This window comes from Hemiscyllium ocellatum, chromosome 34, assembly GCF_020745735.1.
Source record: "Hemiscyllium ocellatum isolate sHemOce1 chromosome 34, sHemOce1.pat.X.cur, whole genome shotgun sequence".
NCBI classification, from domain to species: domain Eukaryota; kingdom Metazoa; phylum Chordata; class Chondrichthyes; order Orectolobiformes; family Hemiscylliidae; genus Hemiscyllium; species Hemiscyllium ocellatum.
In genome coordinates this window covers 19350129-19364620 of record NC_083434.1, presented here as the reverse complement: position 1 = coordinate 19364620, position 14492 = coordinate 19350129, and the positions used below count along the sequence as shown (strand labels likewise).

General features: G+C 43.2%; 1 protein-coding gene across 4 annotated transcripts in view; it reads right to left on the bottom strand.

The window, feature by feature from the left end:
* Window positions 1–419: 419 nt before the first annotated feature.
* The window catches only part of LOC132832236 (uridine phosphorylase 1-like), a 110583-nt gene continuing 96510 nt past the window's right edge, over window positions 420–14492 (bottom strand). For all 4 annotated transcript variants that reach the window (XM_060850047.1, XM_060850046.1, XM_060850048.1 and 1 more), the window contains 2 exons: window positions 12522–12668; window positions 420–829 (listed from right to left, as the gene is read on the bottom strand). In XM_060850047.1, coding sequence (XP_060706030.1) covers window positions 690–829; window positions 12522–12668 — 287 coding nt within the window. In that variant the 3' untranslated portion in view covers window positions 420–689. The remainder of the gene's footprint in view (window positions 830–12521; window positions 12669–14492) is intronic.

The following is a 14492-nucleotide window of genomic DNA, read 5'->3' as shown; positions in this document are numbered from 1 at the left end:
CACCTGGAGATCAAGACCTAGATGGCACTATGTGGAAGAAATAAGAAACCCAGATATATTTCAGACATTCATAGTGGCAGAGAGTCAGCCCATCCCAAAAGAAGTGGGATAACATTATATAACAACCACTACAGGGAAGACAATAATTTAAGATAATGTGTTAAGAGCTGTTCAAATGGTAGCATATCCAAGGTATGGACTGGGGAACCACCCAACTCCCCCTGCCCCCCTCCCCTTCATCTCCCTGTCCAACTTTTCTGAAATTCACAGCCAAAGACTGAAGGCTATCTTTCAGACAGGATCTGTCCAAGGTTCTCTACTAGGAAAGCACCCTTTGAGATAAAGACCAACATTCTGTTAGTACACGATTCAGAAAATTTTATTCATATTCTTTGAAATTATAAATTAATATCATATGATTCCTTCACGTATTGTTATACAGAAAGTTGCCAGACTGAAGCAACGGTTTAGATCTTTATTCTTCAGCAATTAGCCAGGCCAAATGAAACTCTTTATTTTACCAAACACTGGCAACATCAAGACAGTTTATTTACGAATGAACTTCCTTTATGGCTTTCAAAATATACAGAGATAATGTGTAAACATAAGGAAGTCTCCAATCCAAATATTTAAAATCATATAAGCTCCTTAAAAATTGAACTCATTCTTCTTAATGTTATGAACATTAACTATATTTTGCAGGCTACTTTTTTAATGTAACAGCCAACTAATTTCTGTGGTCTCTCCTGGTATTCTGCAAGTACTTCGTGGGAATTGTCGATTTGATCACCTTGCAGTCGATCCAGCAGAGTCACACAAACTACTGCACCTGCATTGAGAAAGTCAAGTGAGATGGTTAGAAGGCTATTCTTTTGTTGATACTGATGCTGCACTGAGCTTCTTGTTCCACAAACCCTACAAAGAAATGCCTAATGCATTGCTGTAAAATTCAACATAAATAGCTTAAGACACAGAAACAGTATGCGCCATCCGTTCACTGTTTCTAAGCGACAGAAATTTAGGTTTGTTGTAGCTGCTAAAATCCATCACAAGAGTCCCCAAATGGATCAAAGCGTAAATATATCACATGACATAGCATGTGCTGCATCACACAAATCACACAGCCATCAGAGTTAAAAATCACACACCACCAGGTTATAGTGCAACATGTTTAATTGGAAGCACTAGCTTTCGGAGCGCTGCTCCATCCTCAGGTGGATGCTCTGAAAACTCATGCTTCCAATTAAACCTGTTGGACTAGATCCTGGTGTTGTGTGATTTTTAACTTTGTACACCCCAATCCAACACCGGCATCTCCAAATCATCACAGCCATCAAGGCATTAACAAGGTGTAAGGGGTATTGTCAATGTGTTCATGGATGACACAAAGATTGAGATGCCAAACAGTGATGAGGCTCGCCAGAAGCTGCAGAAGGATATCAGTGGATTGATCAACTGGGCAGAGCATAGATTACTGTAAATCAAACCAAAAACAAAGTGAGGGAATGCATTTCAGGATGGCTAACAAGGCAAGGACTTTCACTGTGAATGGTAGGACCTTGCAAAATACTGACATTTAGAGAAACATACATATCTACAGATCCCTGAAGGTAGATAAGTTGGTTAAGAGTCGTATGGATTTTGACCTTTATTAGCCAAGCCATATTATACAAAAAGAATGGTGGTTATTCTGGAAATGTACAAGATATTGATTAGGCCACAACTCAAGCATTGTGTCCAGTTCTGGTCACCACATTATCATAAGGATACAATTGTTCTAGATAGGGTGCAGAGGAAATTTACCAGGATGTTGCTTGGAATAGAAGGTCTGAGAGATGAATAAAGAGGGGATAGGTTGGAGTTGTTTTCCTCATAGTGGGGAAGGTTGAGAGGGGACTTCATAGAGGTGTACATAGTTGTGGGGGCTTGGATATCATGGGCAAGAAGTACTTTTTCCATTAGTGGAGTAATCACTAATGAAGGGGGCTTAGTCACAATGGAAGAGGGAGAAGCTACAAGGTAAGGTGAGGATAACTGATATCATTTCAGAGATGGTGGTTGTTTGGACTTCATTGTCTGAATGGGTAGTTGAAGCAGAAACTCTCATATCATTTAAGCAGTAGATTCGATTAGATTCCCTACAGCGTGGAAACAGGCCCTTCGACCCAACCAGTCCACACCGACCCTCCGAAGAGTAACCCACCAAGACCCATTTCCCTCTGACTAATGTACCCAGCACTTTGGGCAATTTAACATGGCCAATTCACCTGACCTGCACATCTTTGGACTATGGGAGGAAACCGGAGCACCCGGAGGAAACCTGTTTGCACAGGGAGAATGTGCAAACTCCACACAGAGAGTCGCCCAAGGCTGGAATTGAACCTGGGACCCTGGTGTTGTGAGGCAGCAGTGCTAACCACTGAGCCACCATGCTGCACATTATAGGTGCGGAATTAATGAAACGCTGAAGCATTTAAATTTCTTTCTCACATTTTTCTCCCTTCAATATCAGATGCAAATTCATGTCCTGTTCTATTCCTCCTCCTGGTGAAAAATTGCTTAACCTTTCAAAAGGGTGACGAAGCATCTTGGTGCTCAGCAAGTCAAATTAATGTTGAATTAATCAGAACTTTCCAATCATATGGTAACCTCTGACACAGGCACTATATTTGATCATTCAAACATTAATAGCTTCACCTGAAAAACAGGCATAGACAGTGTTCAGGGTTTTACCAACTGTGCACGAGATGCAAATAATAGAGAAAGAAAAATGAGTAACAATAAGACAAAAGACTCGCATTTATTTAAACAGCACATATAAACAGTACTTAGATATTCAATTGTGTTGCTCTAGCTTCTAGAGCTAAGGGCCAAAAGATAGAAAATGGGATCAGTGTATTCAAATCTTTATGGACAGGTAGGGATAAGATGGGCCGAATGGTTTCCTGTGCTGTAAATGTCTATACATCCAGGAGGAGGAATAGAACAGGACATGAATTTGCATCTGATATTGAAGGGAGAAAAATGAGAAAAAGAAATTTAAATGCTTCAGCGTTTCATTAATTCCACATCTATAAAGGATTGAACCTGGAATCATCCTGATCTCCAAAGTCCAGTACCGTTACATTGAACATTTGCCTCTTGAACTATTTAGAAGAGGCAAGGTATAGTGACTGAATTTTATTCCCTTTAAGGTCTTCAAAAGGATGAAAACAATTTTGAAGAATTCACAACATTGAATTGATATGTATTTGATATATGGATGTCAAACACATTCTATGATTGGAGTTTTATGTGGCTGTTCAAGAGCAGGTTCAGGCATGGCAGAGTGACTGTCTCCTTCAAAACTTCACTGGTATTTTACCCTCATTGATTGTGGTGAGCAACAAGTCAATCATTGGCCAATTGATACCCTTTAACTAATAGTCACTTAAAGGCCCCTTTTCTTTTGACAGCAGTTGGAGTGGGAGGAGTGACAGTGAGGACCAGGGACTGCTGGGAAAGTGAAGCTTTATATTTGAGCGGTTGCTTTACCTGAAACTACTAATCAGGTAATGTCTTTTACCATCCTCCTCCTCTAACCAAAAAAAAGGGGTCTGTGCACCGATCGGTAAGGTGACTGGTTTCTTTATTTATTTTTATTTTTTCAGTAGTCTCATTGGGAATTTAGAATAGTGGGAGTGGAGGTTAGGGCAGTTGAATGTTCCTCCTGTAGAATGTGGGAGGTAAGGGTCACCACTGGTGTCCCTACTGACTGCATCTGTGGGAATTGCATTCATCTCCAGCTCCTCGGAAAATACCTTAGGGAACTGGAGCTGGAGCTGGATGAACTTCAGATCATTTAGGAGACTGAGTGGGTTGAGGAGTTACAGGGAGGTAGTCAAATCTCAGATAAAAGAAGGTAGATGGGTTACAGTCAGGGGGTGGAAAGGGAACCGGCAGGCAGTGCAGGGATCCCTGTGGCCATTCCCCTCAATAACAAGTATACCCTTTCAGATACTGTTGGGGGGGGATGACTTACCAGGGGTAAGCAATGGGGGATGGTCTCTGGCACAGAGTCTGTCCCTGTTGCTCAGAAGGGAAAGGGCAAGAGGAGCAGAGCTTTAGTCAGTGTGGACTCCATAGTTAGAGGGACAGATAGGAGGTTCTATGGGAACGAGAGACTCGTGGTTGGTGTGTTGCCTCCCAGGTGCCAGGGTTCATGATGTCTCTGATCGTGTTTTTGAGATCCTTCCGGGGGTGGGGAAGCAGCTCTAAGTCGTGGTCCACATAGGCACCAACGACATAGGTAGGAAGAGAGATGGGGATTTAAGGCAGAAATTCAGGGAGCTAAGATGGAAGCTTAGAGCTAGAACAAACAGAGTTGTTATTTCTGGTTTGTTACTCCTGCCATGTGTTAGTGGGGCGAGGAATAAGGAGAGAGAGGAGTTGAACATGTGGCTACAGGAATGGACCAGAAGGGAGGGTTTTGGATTCCTGGAAACTTGCTAGGGTAGGTGGGACCTCTACAAACAGGATGGTCTTAACCTGAACCAGAGGGGTACCAATATCCTGGGTGGAAAATTTGCTAATGTTCTTCGGCAGGATTTAAACTAATTCAGCTGGGGGATGGGAAACTGAAATTAGAGTTCGAGTAGATGGGAGGATAAGAGTAGTGAAGTTAGAACTAAGATTTCAAGATTGCAAGAAGGCACCAGTAGGCAAAAAGTTGGTTTGAAGTGTGTCTACTTCAATGCCAGGAGCATCCAGAATAGGGAACTTGCAGCATGGGTTGGTACCTGGGACTTCGATGTTGTGGCCATTTCAGAGACATGTGTAGAGCAGGGACAGGAAAGGTTGTTGCAGATTCAGGGATTTAGATGTATCAGTAAGAACAGAGAAAATGGTAAAAGAGGGGGACATGTGGCATTGTTAGTCAAGCACAGTATTACGGTAGCAGAAAGGATGTTTGAGAACTTGTCAACTGAGGTAGTATGAGCTGAGATTAGAAACAGGAAAGGAAAGGTTACCTGTTGGGAGTTTTCTATAGGCCTCCGAATAGTTCCAGAGAAGTAGAGGAAGCGATAGCAAAGATGATCCTCGATAGGAGCAAGAGTAAGAGGGTAATTGTTATGGGGGTCTTTAACTTCCCAAATATTGACTGGGAATACCCTAGTTCAAGTACTTCAGATGGGTCAGTTTTTGTCCAATGTGCATAGGAGGGTTTCCTGACAGTATATAGATAGGCCCACAAGGGGTGAGGCCACTTTGGATTTGGTACTGGGTAATGAACTTGGCCAAGTGTTAGATTTGGAGGTAGGTGAACACTTTGATGATAGTGACCACAATTCGGTTATGTTTACTTTAGTAATGGAAAGGGATAGGTATATACCTCACAGCAAGAGTTATTGTTGTGGGAAAGGCAATTATGATGTAGTTAGGCAAGACTTAGGATGCATAGAATGGGGAAGGAAATTGCAGGGGATGGGCACAATTGAAATGTGGAGCTTACTCAAGGATCGGCTATTGCGGGTCCTTGATAAGTATGTACTGGTCAGACAGGGAGGAAGTTGTCAAGTGTAGGAGCCATGGTTTACTAAGGAAGTTGAATCCATTGTCAAGAGGAAGAAGACGGCTCATGTTAGGATGAGATGTGATGGCTCGGTTAGGGCACTTGAGAGTTACAGTTAGCCAGGAAAGACCTAAAGAAAGAGCTAAGAAGAGACAGGAGGGGACATGAGAAATCATTGGCAGGTAGGATCAAGGAAAACCCTAAAGCTTTCCATAGGTATATGAGGAATAAAAGAATGAAGAGAGTAAGATAAGGGCCAATCAAGCATAGTAGTGGGAAGTTGTGCATGGAATCAGAGGAGATAGGGGAAGTGCTAAATGAATACTTTGTGGCAGTATTGATACTAGAAAAAGACAATATGGTCAAGGAGAATACTGAGATACAGGCTACTAGACTAGATGGGATTGTGGTGCATAGGAGGAGATGTATGGAATTCTGGAATGTGTAAAAATCGATAAGGCCTCTGAGCTGGATGGGACTTATCCCAGAATTCTCATGGAAATCAGGATGGAGATTGCCAAGCCTTTGGCTTTAATCTTTATGTCATCATTGTCTATAGGAATAGTGCCAGAGGACTGGAGGATAGCAAATGTTGTCCTCTTGTTCAAGAAGGGGAGTAGAGACAACCCTAGTAATTACAGATCAGTGGCCTTACTTCAGTCATGGGTTAAGAGTTGGAAAAGGTGACGAGATAGGATTATAATCATCTAGAGAGGATTAAGTTGATTAGGGATAACCAACTTTTTGTGAATGGTAGGTCATGCTTCACAAACCTTATTGAGTTCTTTGAGAAGGTGACCAAACAAGTGGATGAAGGTAAAGCAGTTGATGTGCTGTATATGGATTTTCGTAAGGTTCCCCTTGGTAGGCTATTGCACAAAATACAGAGGTATGGGACTGAGGGTGATTTAGCGGTTTGGATCAGAAATTGGCTAGCTGAAAGAAGACAGAGGGTGATGGTTGATGGGAAATGTTCATCCTGGAGTTCAGTTACTAGTGGTGTACCACAAGGATCTGTTTTGGGTCCACTGTCATTTGTCATTTATATAAATGACCTGGTTGAGGGCATAGAAGAATGCATTAGTAAATTTGTGGATAACACTAAGGTTGGTAGAATTGTGGATAGTGACAAAGGATATTGTAGGTTACAGAGAGACATAAATAAGCTGCAGACCCGGGCTGAGAGGTGGCAAATGGGGTTTAATATGGAAAAGTGTGAGGTGGTTCACTTTGGAAGGAGTAACAAGAATGCTGAGTAGTGGGCTAATGGTAAGATTCTTGGTAGCGTAGATGAGCAGAGAGGTCTCGGTGCCCGGGTACATAGATCCTTGAAAGTAGCCACCCAGGTTGATAGGATTGCTAAGAAAGCATACGGTGTATTTAGATTAGATTAGATTAGATTCCCTTCAGTGTGGAAAAAGGCCCTTCGGCCCAACAAGTCCACATTGAGTAATCCACCCAGACCCATTTCCCTCTGACTAATGCACCTAACACTATGGGCAATTTAACATGGCCAATTTACCTGAACTGTACATCTTTGGACTGTGGGAGGAAACTGGAGCACCTGGAGGAAACCCACGCAGACACAGGGAGAATGTGCAAACTCCACAAAGTCGCCTATGGCTAGAATCAAACGTGGGTCCTTGGTGCTGTGAGGTAGCAATGTTTGTTAGCTTTTATTGGTAGAGGGATAGAGTTTTGGAACCATAAGGTCATGCTGCAGCTGAACAAAACTCTGTTGCGGCCACATTTGGAGTATTGCGTACAATTCTGGTCACCGCATTATAGGAAGCATGTAAAAGTTTTGGAAAGGATTCAGAGGAGATTTTATTAAGGTGTTGCCTGACATGGAGGGAAGGTCTTAGGAAGAAAGGCTGAGGGACTTGGGGCTGTTTTCATTAGAGAGAAGAAGGTTGAGAGGTAACTTAATAGAGACATATAAGATCATCAGAGGGATAGATAGGGTGGACAGGGAGAGCCTTTTTCCTCAGATAGTGATGGCTAGCACGAGGGGCATAGTTTTAAATTGAGGGGTGATAATATAGGACAGATGTCAGAGGTAGTTTCTTTACTCAGAGGGTTGTAGGGGAGTGGAACGCACTGACTACAACAGTAGTAGACTCACCAACTTTAAGGGCATTTAAATGGCCATTGGATTGGCATATGGACAAGAATGGAATAGTATATGTTAGATGGGCTTCAGATTGGTTCCACAGGTCGACGCAACATCGAGGGTCAAAGGGCCTGTGCTGTACTGTAATGTTCTATGATCTACCATTGATATTTTACCATCAGTGGATGGGCACCTTGCCAACTAGCAGGCCATTCAGTAAACCTGTGGACTCAGGATGGGGTGATTGCAGAAATCCTGAAGCACATAGTGGACCCTCTCCCCTTTCCATCCTTGTTGGAAGACTTCCCTTAGCCATTGGCCTGAATGGTCCAGAGAGCTCCCACTCCAGTTACTGCAGTCTAGGCCAGTATCATTGTCATTGGTTCCGGAACTGCTGCACCACCAGAGGCTCTTCTCGGACTGAAAAGCTGCTGGGCCACTCTTGGAGACAGACACCCCCTGGGGTAGAACCATGATTGCAGCCAATGCATTAGCTGATGGAAATGAAGTTCCTGCGCTGGTCGAGGTCAGCTTGCCCCTGGGTTTCTGGCTGATGGCTGAGGCTACTGCCTTTAGGCAAACTGTCAATGACCTGTGACTACCAGCCAAATAGAGGACATTGTAGTGCCGGTATTTGCTGGATGTTTTGGCACATTGCCATAATTAGTGAATTGGGACATATTAGGGAATGAAAAACAGCAGTCTGTCCGAAGATGGAAAATGCAAGCAACCCCACACAGAAGAAGAGGTGAGTTTAGGTGTGTCGGGTTAGTCCAATCCCCTAATAGTAGCATTGGGGTGGGAATCCTAACATCATCATGCACTCTTCCATTTACACTTTAAAGATGAATGGGGAACTCCTGAGTAGCTGTTGGACAAAACATTTAAATATTCAAATTGGTCATTAAAATGTCTTTTAACCAGGCATTCTAGACTTAAAAGTGAGCAAACGTTCCGGGTTATACAGGAGAGTGCACATTGGGCATGTTTCTTCAGTGAAACTGCAGAGGAGCAGTCATAGCTTTTATACTTAGCCTCTGCCACTCCCCTAATATACCATTGCCATTCACCTCACATTTTCTTTTCACTTTTGCCACTTTTTTCGCATTCTTTTGTGAGACCACCCCTGACCTTGGATCACAGAAATGTGACAGCTTCAGGAGGTAGCCATTTGGCCCAACATGCCCTCGACAGTTTGTTAACCAAGCATCATCATCTACTGCCAATCTCCTGCTTTTTCCAAAACCCTCGCACATTATTTTTATGCAAGTAATCATCCAAAGAGCTCTTGAATGTCTCAATTAATCCTGCCTCCATCATAGTGCATTCTATACCCTAACTACTCACTGAGTGAAAACAATTTTCCTGACTTCACCGTTGCTTCTTTTGCCTATTTGTTCTTGTTCCTTTTAAGAGCAGGAGTGATTTTTCTCCTATCTACTCCATCCAGTCCATTCATGGTTTTGAAAACGTCTGTCAGATCTCCTCAGCCTTCTTCTCTCCAAGGAGAACAATCCCAACTTCTTCAATCTATCGTCATAATTGAAATTCCTCATCCCTGGAAATGTTCTTGTAAACTACTTCTCCACTTGTTCTAATACATTCCCATCTTTCCTATAATGTGGTGCCCAGAACTGTACACAATATTCCAGCTGAGGTCTAGCAAGTTCATTTTACAAGTTCAATATCACCAACTTGCTCTTGTACTCTATACTCCAATTATACTCTATACTCTATACACCTGACAATATATGATTTACCTACCACCTTTACTACCTGTCCTGCTACTTCCAATAATATATGCACAGACACATCCAAGTCCCACTCACCTGAACCCGTCTTTGAACTGTACCCCCACTTTGTACCATTTTTGTTCATCCCACCAAAATACATCATGACTTTTATTCTATAGCTCTGCCACACTCGTTACACTCATTTAGACTGTGTCTGTCGCTTTCTTCACATTCTACTGTTTACGCTGCTCCCTTTGCATCTTTCATACTGTGTCTCCATTCCCTTTGTCCTCTTTTATATTGTGTTTCTCTCATTATTATTTTCTTTTGTACTGTCTCCACCGCTCCCCTTGCATCAATTGTACTGAATCACAGAGTTGCTATGGTGCAGAAGGAAGCCATTCAGCCAACCCATTTTATTATCTGGTGTCAAACTCCTGCCTTTTCCCCATATCTCTGTACACCATTGCTATCCAAACAATCATCGACAGCTTTCTTAAATGCCTCAGCTGAACCTGCCTCCAGCACATTTCCAGGCATACATTTCATATCCTGACTAGTCGCTGAGTGAAAACTCTCCATCTTCTCACGCTCTTTTAAATTGTGTCTCCACCACTGCAGCACGGTGGCACAGTGGAGGGCAGCACGGTGGCACAGTGGAGGGCAGCACGGTGGCACAGTGGTAGGGCAGCACGGTGGCACAGTGGTTAGCACTGCTGCCTCACAGCGCCAGGGACCTGGGTTCAATTCCCACCTCAGGCGACTGACTGTGTGGAGTTTGCACATTCTCCCCGTGTCTGCGTGGGTTTCCTCCGGGTGCTCCGGTTTCCTCCCACAGTCCAAAGATGTGCAGGTCAGGTGAATTGGCCATGCTAAATTGCCCGTAGTGTTAGGTAAGGGGTATATGTAGGGTGGGTTGCGCTTCGGCGGGTCAGTGTGGACTTGTTGGGCCGAAGGGCCTGTTTCCACACTGTAAGTAATCTAATCTAATCTTCACACTTTTTATTATCAGTACAGCCACTCTCCTTCTCCAATTTTTACTGTTCTTGCTCTTTTTAGACTGTGTCTCTATCACTGACCTTGTGCTGTTTTATCCTGTTTATTTCTACTCTGTACCTTCACCACTCTCTGCATGCCTTATTATTCTGCATTTGCATTGTTCTCCTCATGCCCCTATTGTATTCCATTCACACCACTGTCCTCATGCCCTTTTATTGTGTCTCTGCCAGTCTCCTCATGCTCTTTCACTCTGTCACCGCCAGTCTGCTTGTGTTTTTGTTTTGTACTGTGTCTTTGCTCCTCTTTTACACAGCTTCTCTGCTGCTCTCATCATCCTTTTTCATCTTTGCAACTGACAGAGGCAGAGGCAGCCATGGCCATCAGTGCAGTGCTGGCATGTTTGTTAAGTCGTGGTGTGGGTCTCCAGCTATCAGGCAACAGTATTAAAAATCAGCCACGGGGCATACAACACAAACTCGTGTTGACTTGATAGCAGCAGCGAGTGAAATATGCACCTGTGCTTACAACTTCTCATCTTGACAGTTCAAATGTACTGCTCACAGGGTCTTCAAGTAGTTGTTTTTGACTGGCACAGATATTATGAGCTGATTGGCTTTTTCTGTGCTATATGCTCTATAACTGTTAGTTACTGAATGATGGTAGATACTTAGTGAATTAACATATACATTAAGTAAATTTACCTGCACTATGTCAGTGCATTGAGCTCAAATTGTGTTGCCATTGCCACACCTGAGATGAGTCAGCCCCTTCTGTTGGACAATACTGCATTGTACCCTATCAGATCCAATAGTGCTAAATGCTTCCATTGAGTTCCTGAAATGTGAAGCTCTTCAACATAAATATCTCTCACATTATTGAGCCCAGGATAAAAATGAAGTTCAACTGGCTGAACTTAATGCTAAATATTTGCTAACATTTTTGAGACATTATCGGCAAATTTCAGATATTAAGAACAAGCACACTGTACAGGATCACTAAAACAGCACATGGTACCCCCCACCAACCCAACCTCCACCCCCGGCACCTTCCCCTGCAACCGCAGGAAATGTAAACCTTGCGCCCACACCTCCACACTCACTTCCCTCCAAGGCCCCAAGGGATCCTTCCATATCCGCCACAAGTTCACCTGTACCTCCACACACATCATCTATTGCATCCGCTGCACCCGATGTGGCCTCCTCTATATTGGTGAGACAGGCCGCTTACTTGCGGAACGCTTCAGAGAACACCTCTGGGCCGCCCGAACCAACCAACCCAATCATCCCGTGGCTCAACACTTTAACTCCCCCTCCCACTCCACCGAGGACATGCAGGTCCTTGGACTCCTCCACCGGCAGAACACAACTACACGACGGCTGGAGGAGGAGCGCCTCATCTTCCGCCTGGGAACCCTCCAACCACAAGGTATGAATTCAGATTTCTCCAGCTTCCTCATTTCCCCTCCCCCCACCTTGTCTCAGTCGGTTCCCTCAACTCAGCACCGCCCTCCTAACCTGCAATCTTCTTCCTGACCTCTCCGCCCCCACCCCACTCCGGCCTATCACCCTCACCTTGACCTCCTTCCACCTATCCCACCTCCATCGCCCCTCCCCCTAGTCCCTCCTCCCTACCTTTTATCTCAGCCGGCTTGGCTCTCTCTCTCTTATTCCTGATGAAGGGCTTATGCTCGAAACGTCGAATTCTCTATTCCTGAGATGCTGCCTAACCTGCTGTGCTTTGACCAGCAACACATTTGCAGCTGTGATCTCCAGCATCTGCAGACCTCATTTTTTACTCATGGTTGTCATATAAAACATACAGTTTCTGATTAAAATGTTTAAAATCTATGAGTCGATTTTAAAAAACAAGAATTGAGAGTGTGGTCCTGGAAAAGCACAGCAGGTCAGGCAGCACCTGAGCAGCAGGAGAAGAGCTTATGCTCGAAACATTGATTCTCCTGCTCCTCGGATGCTGCCTGACCTGCTGTGCTTTTCCAGCATCACACTGTCAACTCTGATCTCTAGCATCTGCAGTCCTCACTTTGTCCTGGATTAAAAAAAAACAACTCAATTTGTGAAGCATCTTTAGCAGTCCCTTGCAAACTCTTTCACATGCAGGTAATTACCTGGTAAACCACTGCGTTTGCACATAGCTGCGAATACAGAGGACTCCATCTCAATGTTGCGAACCCCTGCGTCATAGGCACGCTGCAGGTATTTCATCTTGTCCTCATGGGTATAGTTGCAGAATGCACCATCTAAACGTGCTTGACCTGCAAAAAATCAATTTATTTGTCAACATGGACATCTTTCTCGGTATATCTATAATGGATCGGAGGATGTACGAGGAATGTAATAATGAATGAAGTAATGGCTTGGAGGTGCTAGTGTTGGACTGGGATGGATAAAGTTAAAATTCACACAACAACAGGTTATAGTCCAATGGGTTTATTTGGAAGCGCTAGCTTTCAGAGCGCTGCTCCTTCATCAGGTGGTTGATCATCAATCACTGATGAAGGAGCGTCGCTCCGAAAGCTAGTGCTTCCAAATAAACCCATTGGACTATAACCTGGTGTTGTGTGACTTTTAACTAAATGGAATAAAACTGAGTTGTAACCACTTTTAATTAATAAATATATAATGAAACAGTATATCCTTTGGCATTGTTTTTCTCTGGATAAAATATTAACTCAGCTGTAAACAAGTAATCAATTCAAACTTCAGTTCTAAGGAAGGGTTACTTAACCCAATACGTTAATCCTGATTTCCCTCCACAGATGCTGCCAGACCTGCTGAGCTTTTCCAGCAATTTCTGTTTTTTTGCTTCTGATTTCCACATCTTTTGGATTTTTATTCAATTTTAAAACATACATATTTAATCAATTAGTTTTGAGTTTCTGAGACGTAACTAATAAAGTCTGAATGTATTTAAGGGCATTCAATATGTACGCTTGGATTGTCACTGAATTGGGTACACTTTAACCACTCATCGGTCAGAGTGAGGGGAGACTTAACCAAACTAAGAGCCAAAGTGAGTAATTGTGAATTTGGTTCAAAGTGGGAAGTCAATGGGTAAATCTTTTGCAATTACAAAATAAAAGTCAGACACAGACCTAAAAGCAATAGCCTTTGAGGAACTAAAAATAGCCTTGTGAAACAGAAAACTGCCCGTTGGAAGCATTTATCTCTCAGATAGCTGAGATTCCTTGCCTAAGATAGGTCACGATTATTGCTGCAAGAAGGTTAAAAAAAAAGCCATTTATCAGAACTTTTATATAAAGGTTTGATCAAAGTGTATGGTCAGATGGAGTGAGAGCGATTTACTCCAAGTGATAAAGTCTCCAGGGTGAGATGTGATAAGATGCAGATTGCGATGCTTATCTGTAATGAAACTAATGCTGTGTGTCAATGTGAGAGCAAGGAAAGTAGTTGATTGGTGAGTATTCCTAATCTTTAAAGTGAAAGATGGATATTTAGTTTGTGTTTAATTCTGTGTAGTGTTTTCCTCTCTTTTTCTGAGAAATAGCTTTTTACATGTTCATACTGCATACTAATTCCAGGAATAGTAAATAGTTTTTAGAGTTAGGAGTTGGCTAGTCAGAAGTGTACATCCTACTACATGTGTTTTGGCACGTATAACTAGCTGGAGCCACTGTTCTGCATCCATGAGGACTATATGGATAGTATGTATAGCTTCATACAGATTCGAAAAGGTCCCTTGACCATTGGGTCTGCACTCACGAACTATCACTAAAGGTGGTCTAATCCCAATTTCCCGCATCTGTCCCATATCTTTGAAGTGCTCATCCAAAAGTTTTTTAAAGGTTGTAAGGTTTCTGGCTTCCACTACATTCCCAGGCAGTGCATTCCAATTCCCAATACCTCCTGAGAGAAAAAAGTGTTTCTTTCCAAATCCCCTCTAAATCTCTTGCTCCTTACCCTAAAAGTATGCTCTCCAGTGACTGACCACTCAACCAAGGGAAACCCTTGGTTCAGCCTGTCCACACTCCTCATAATTTTATACACCTCAATCATGACTAACCCCCTCAGTCTTCTCTGCTTTGAAAAAGAACAATCCAAGCCTATCTAGTCAGTCC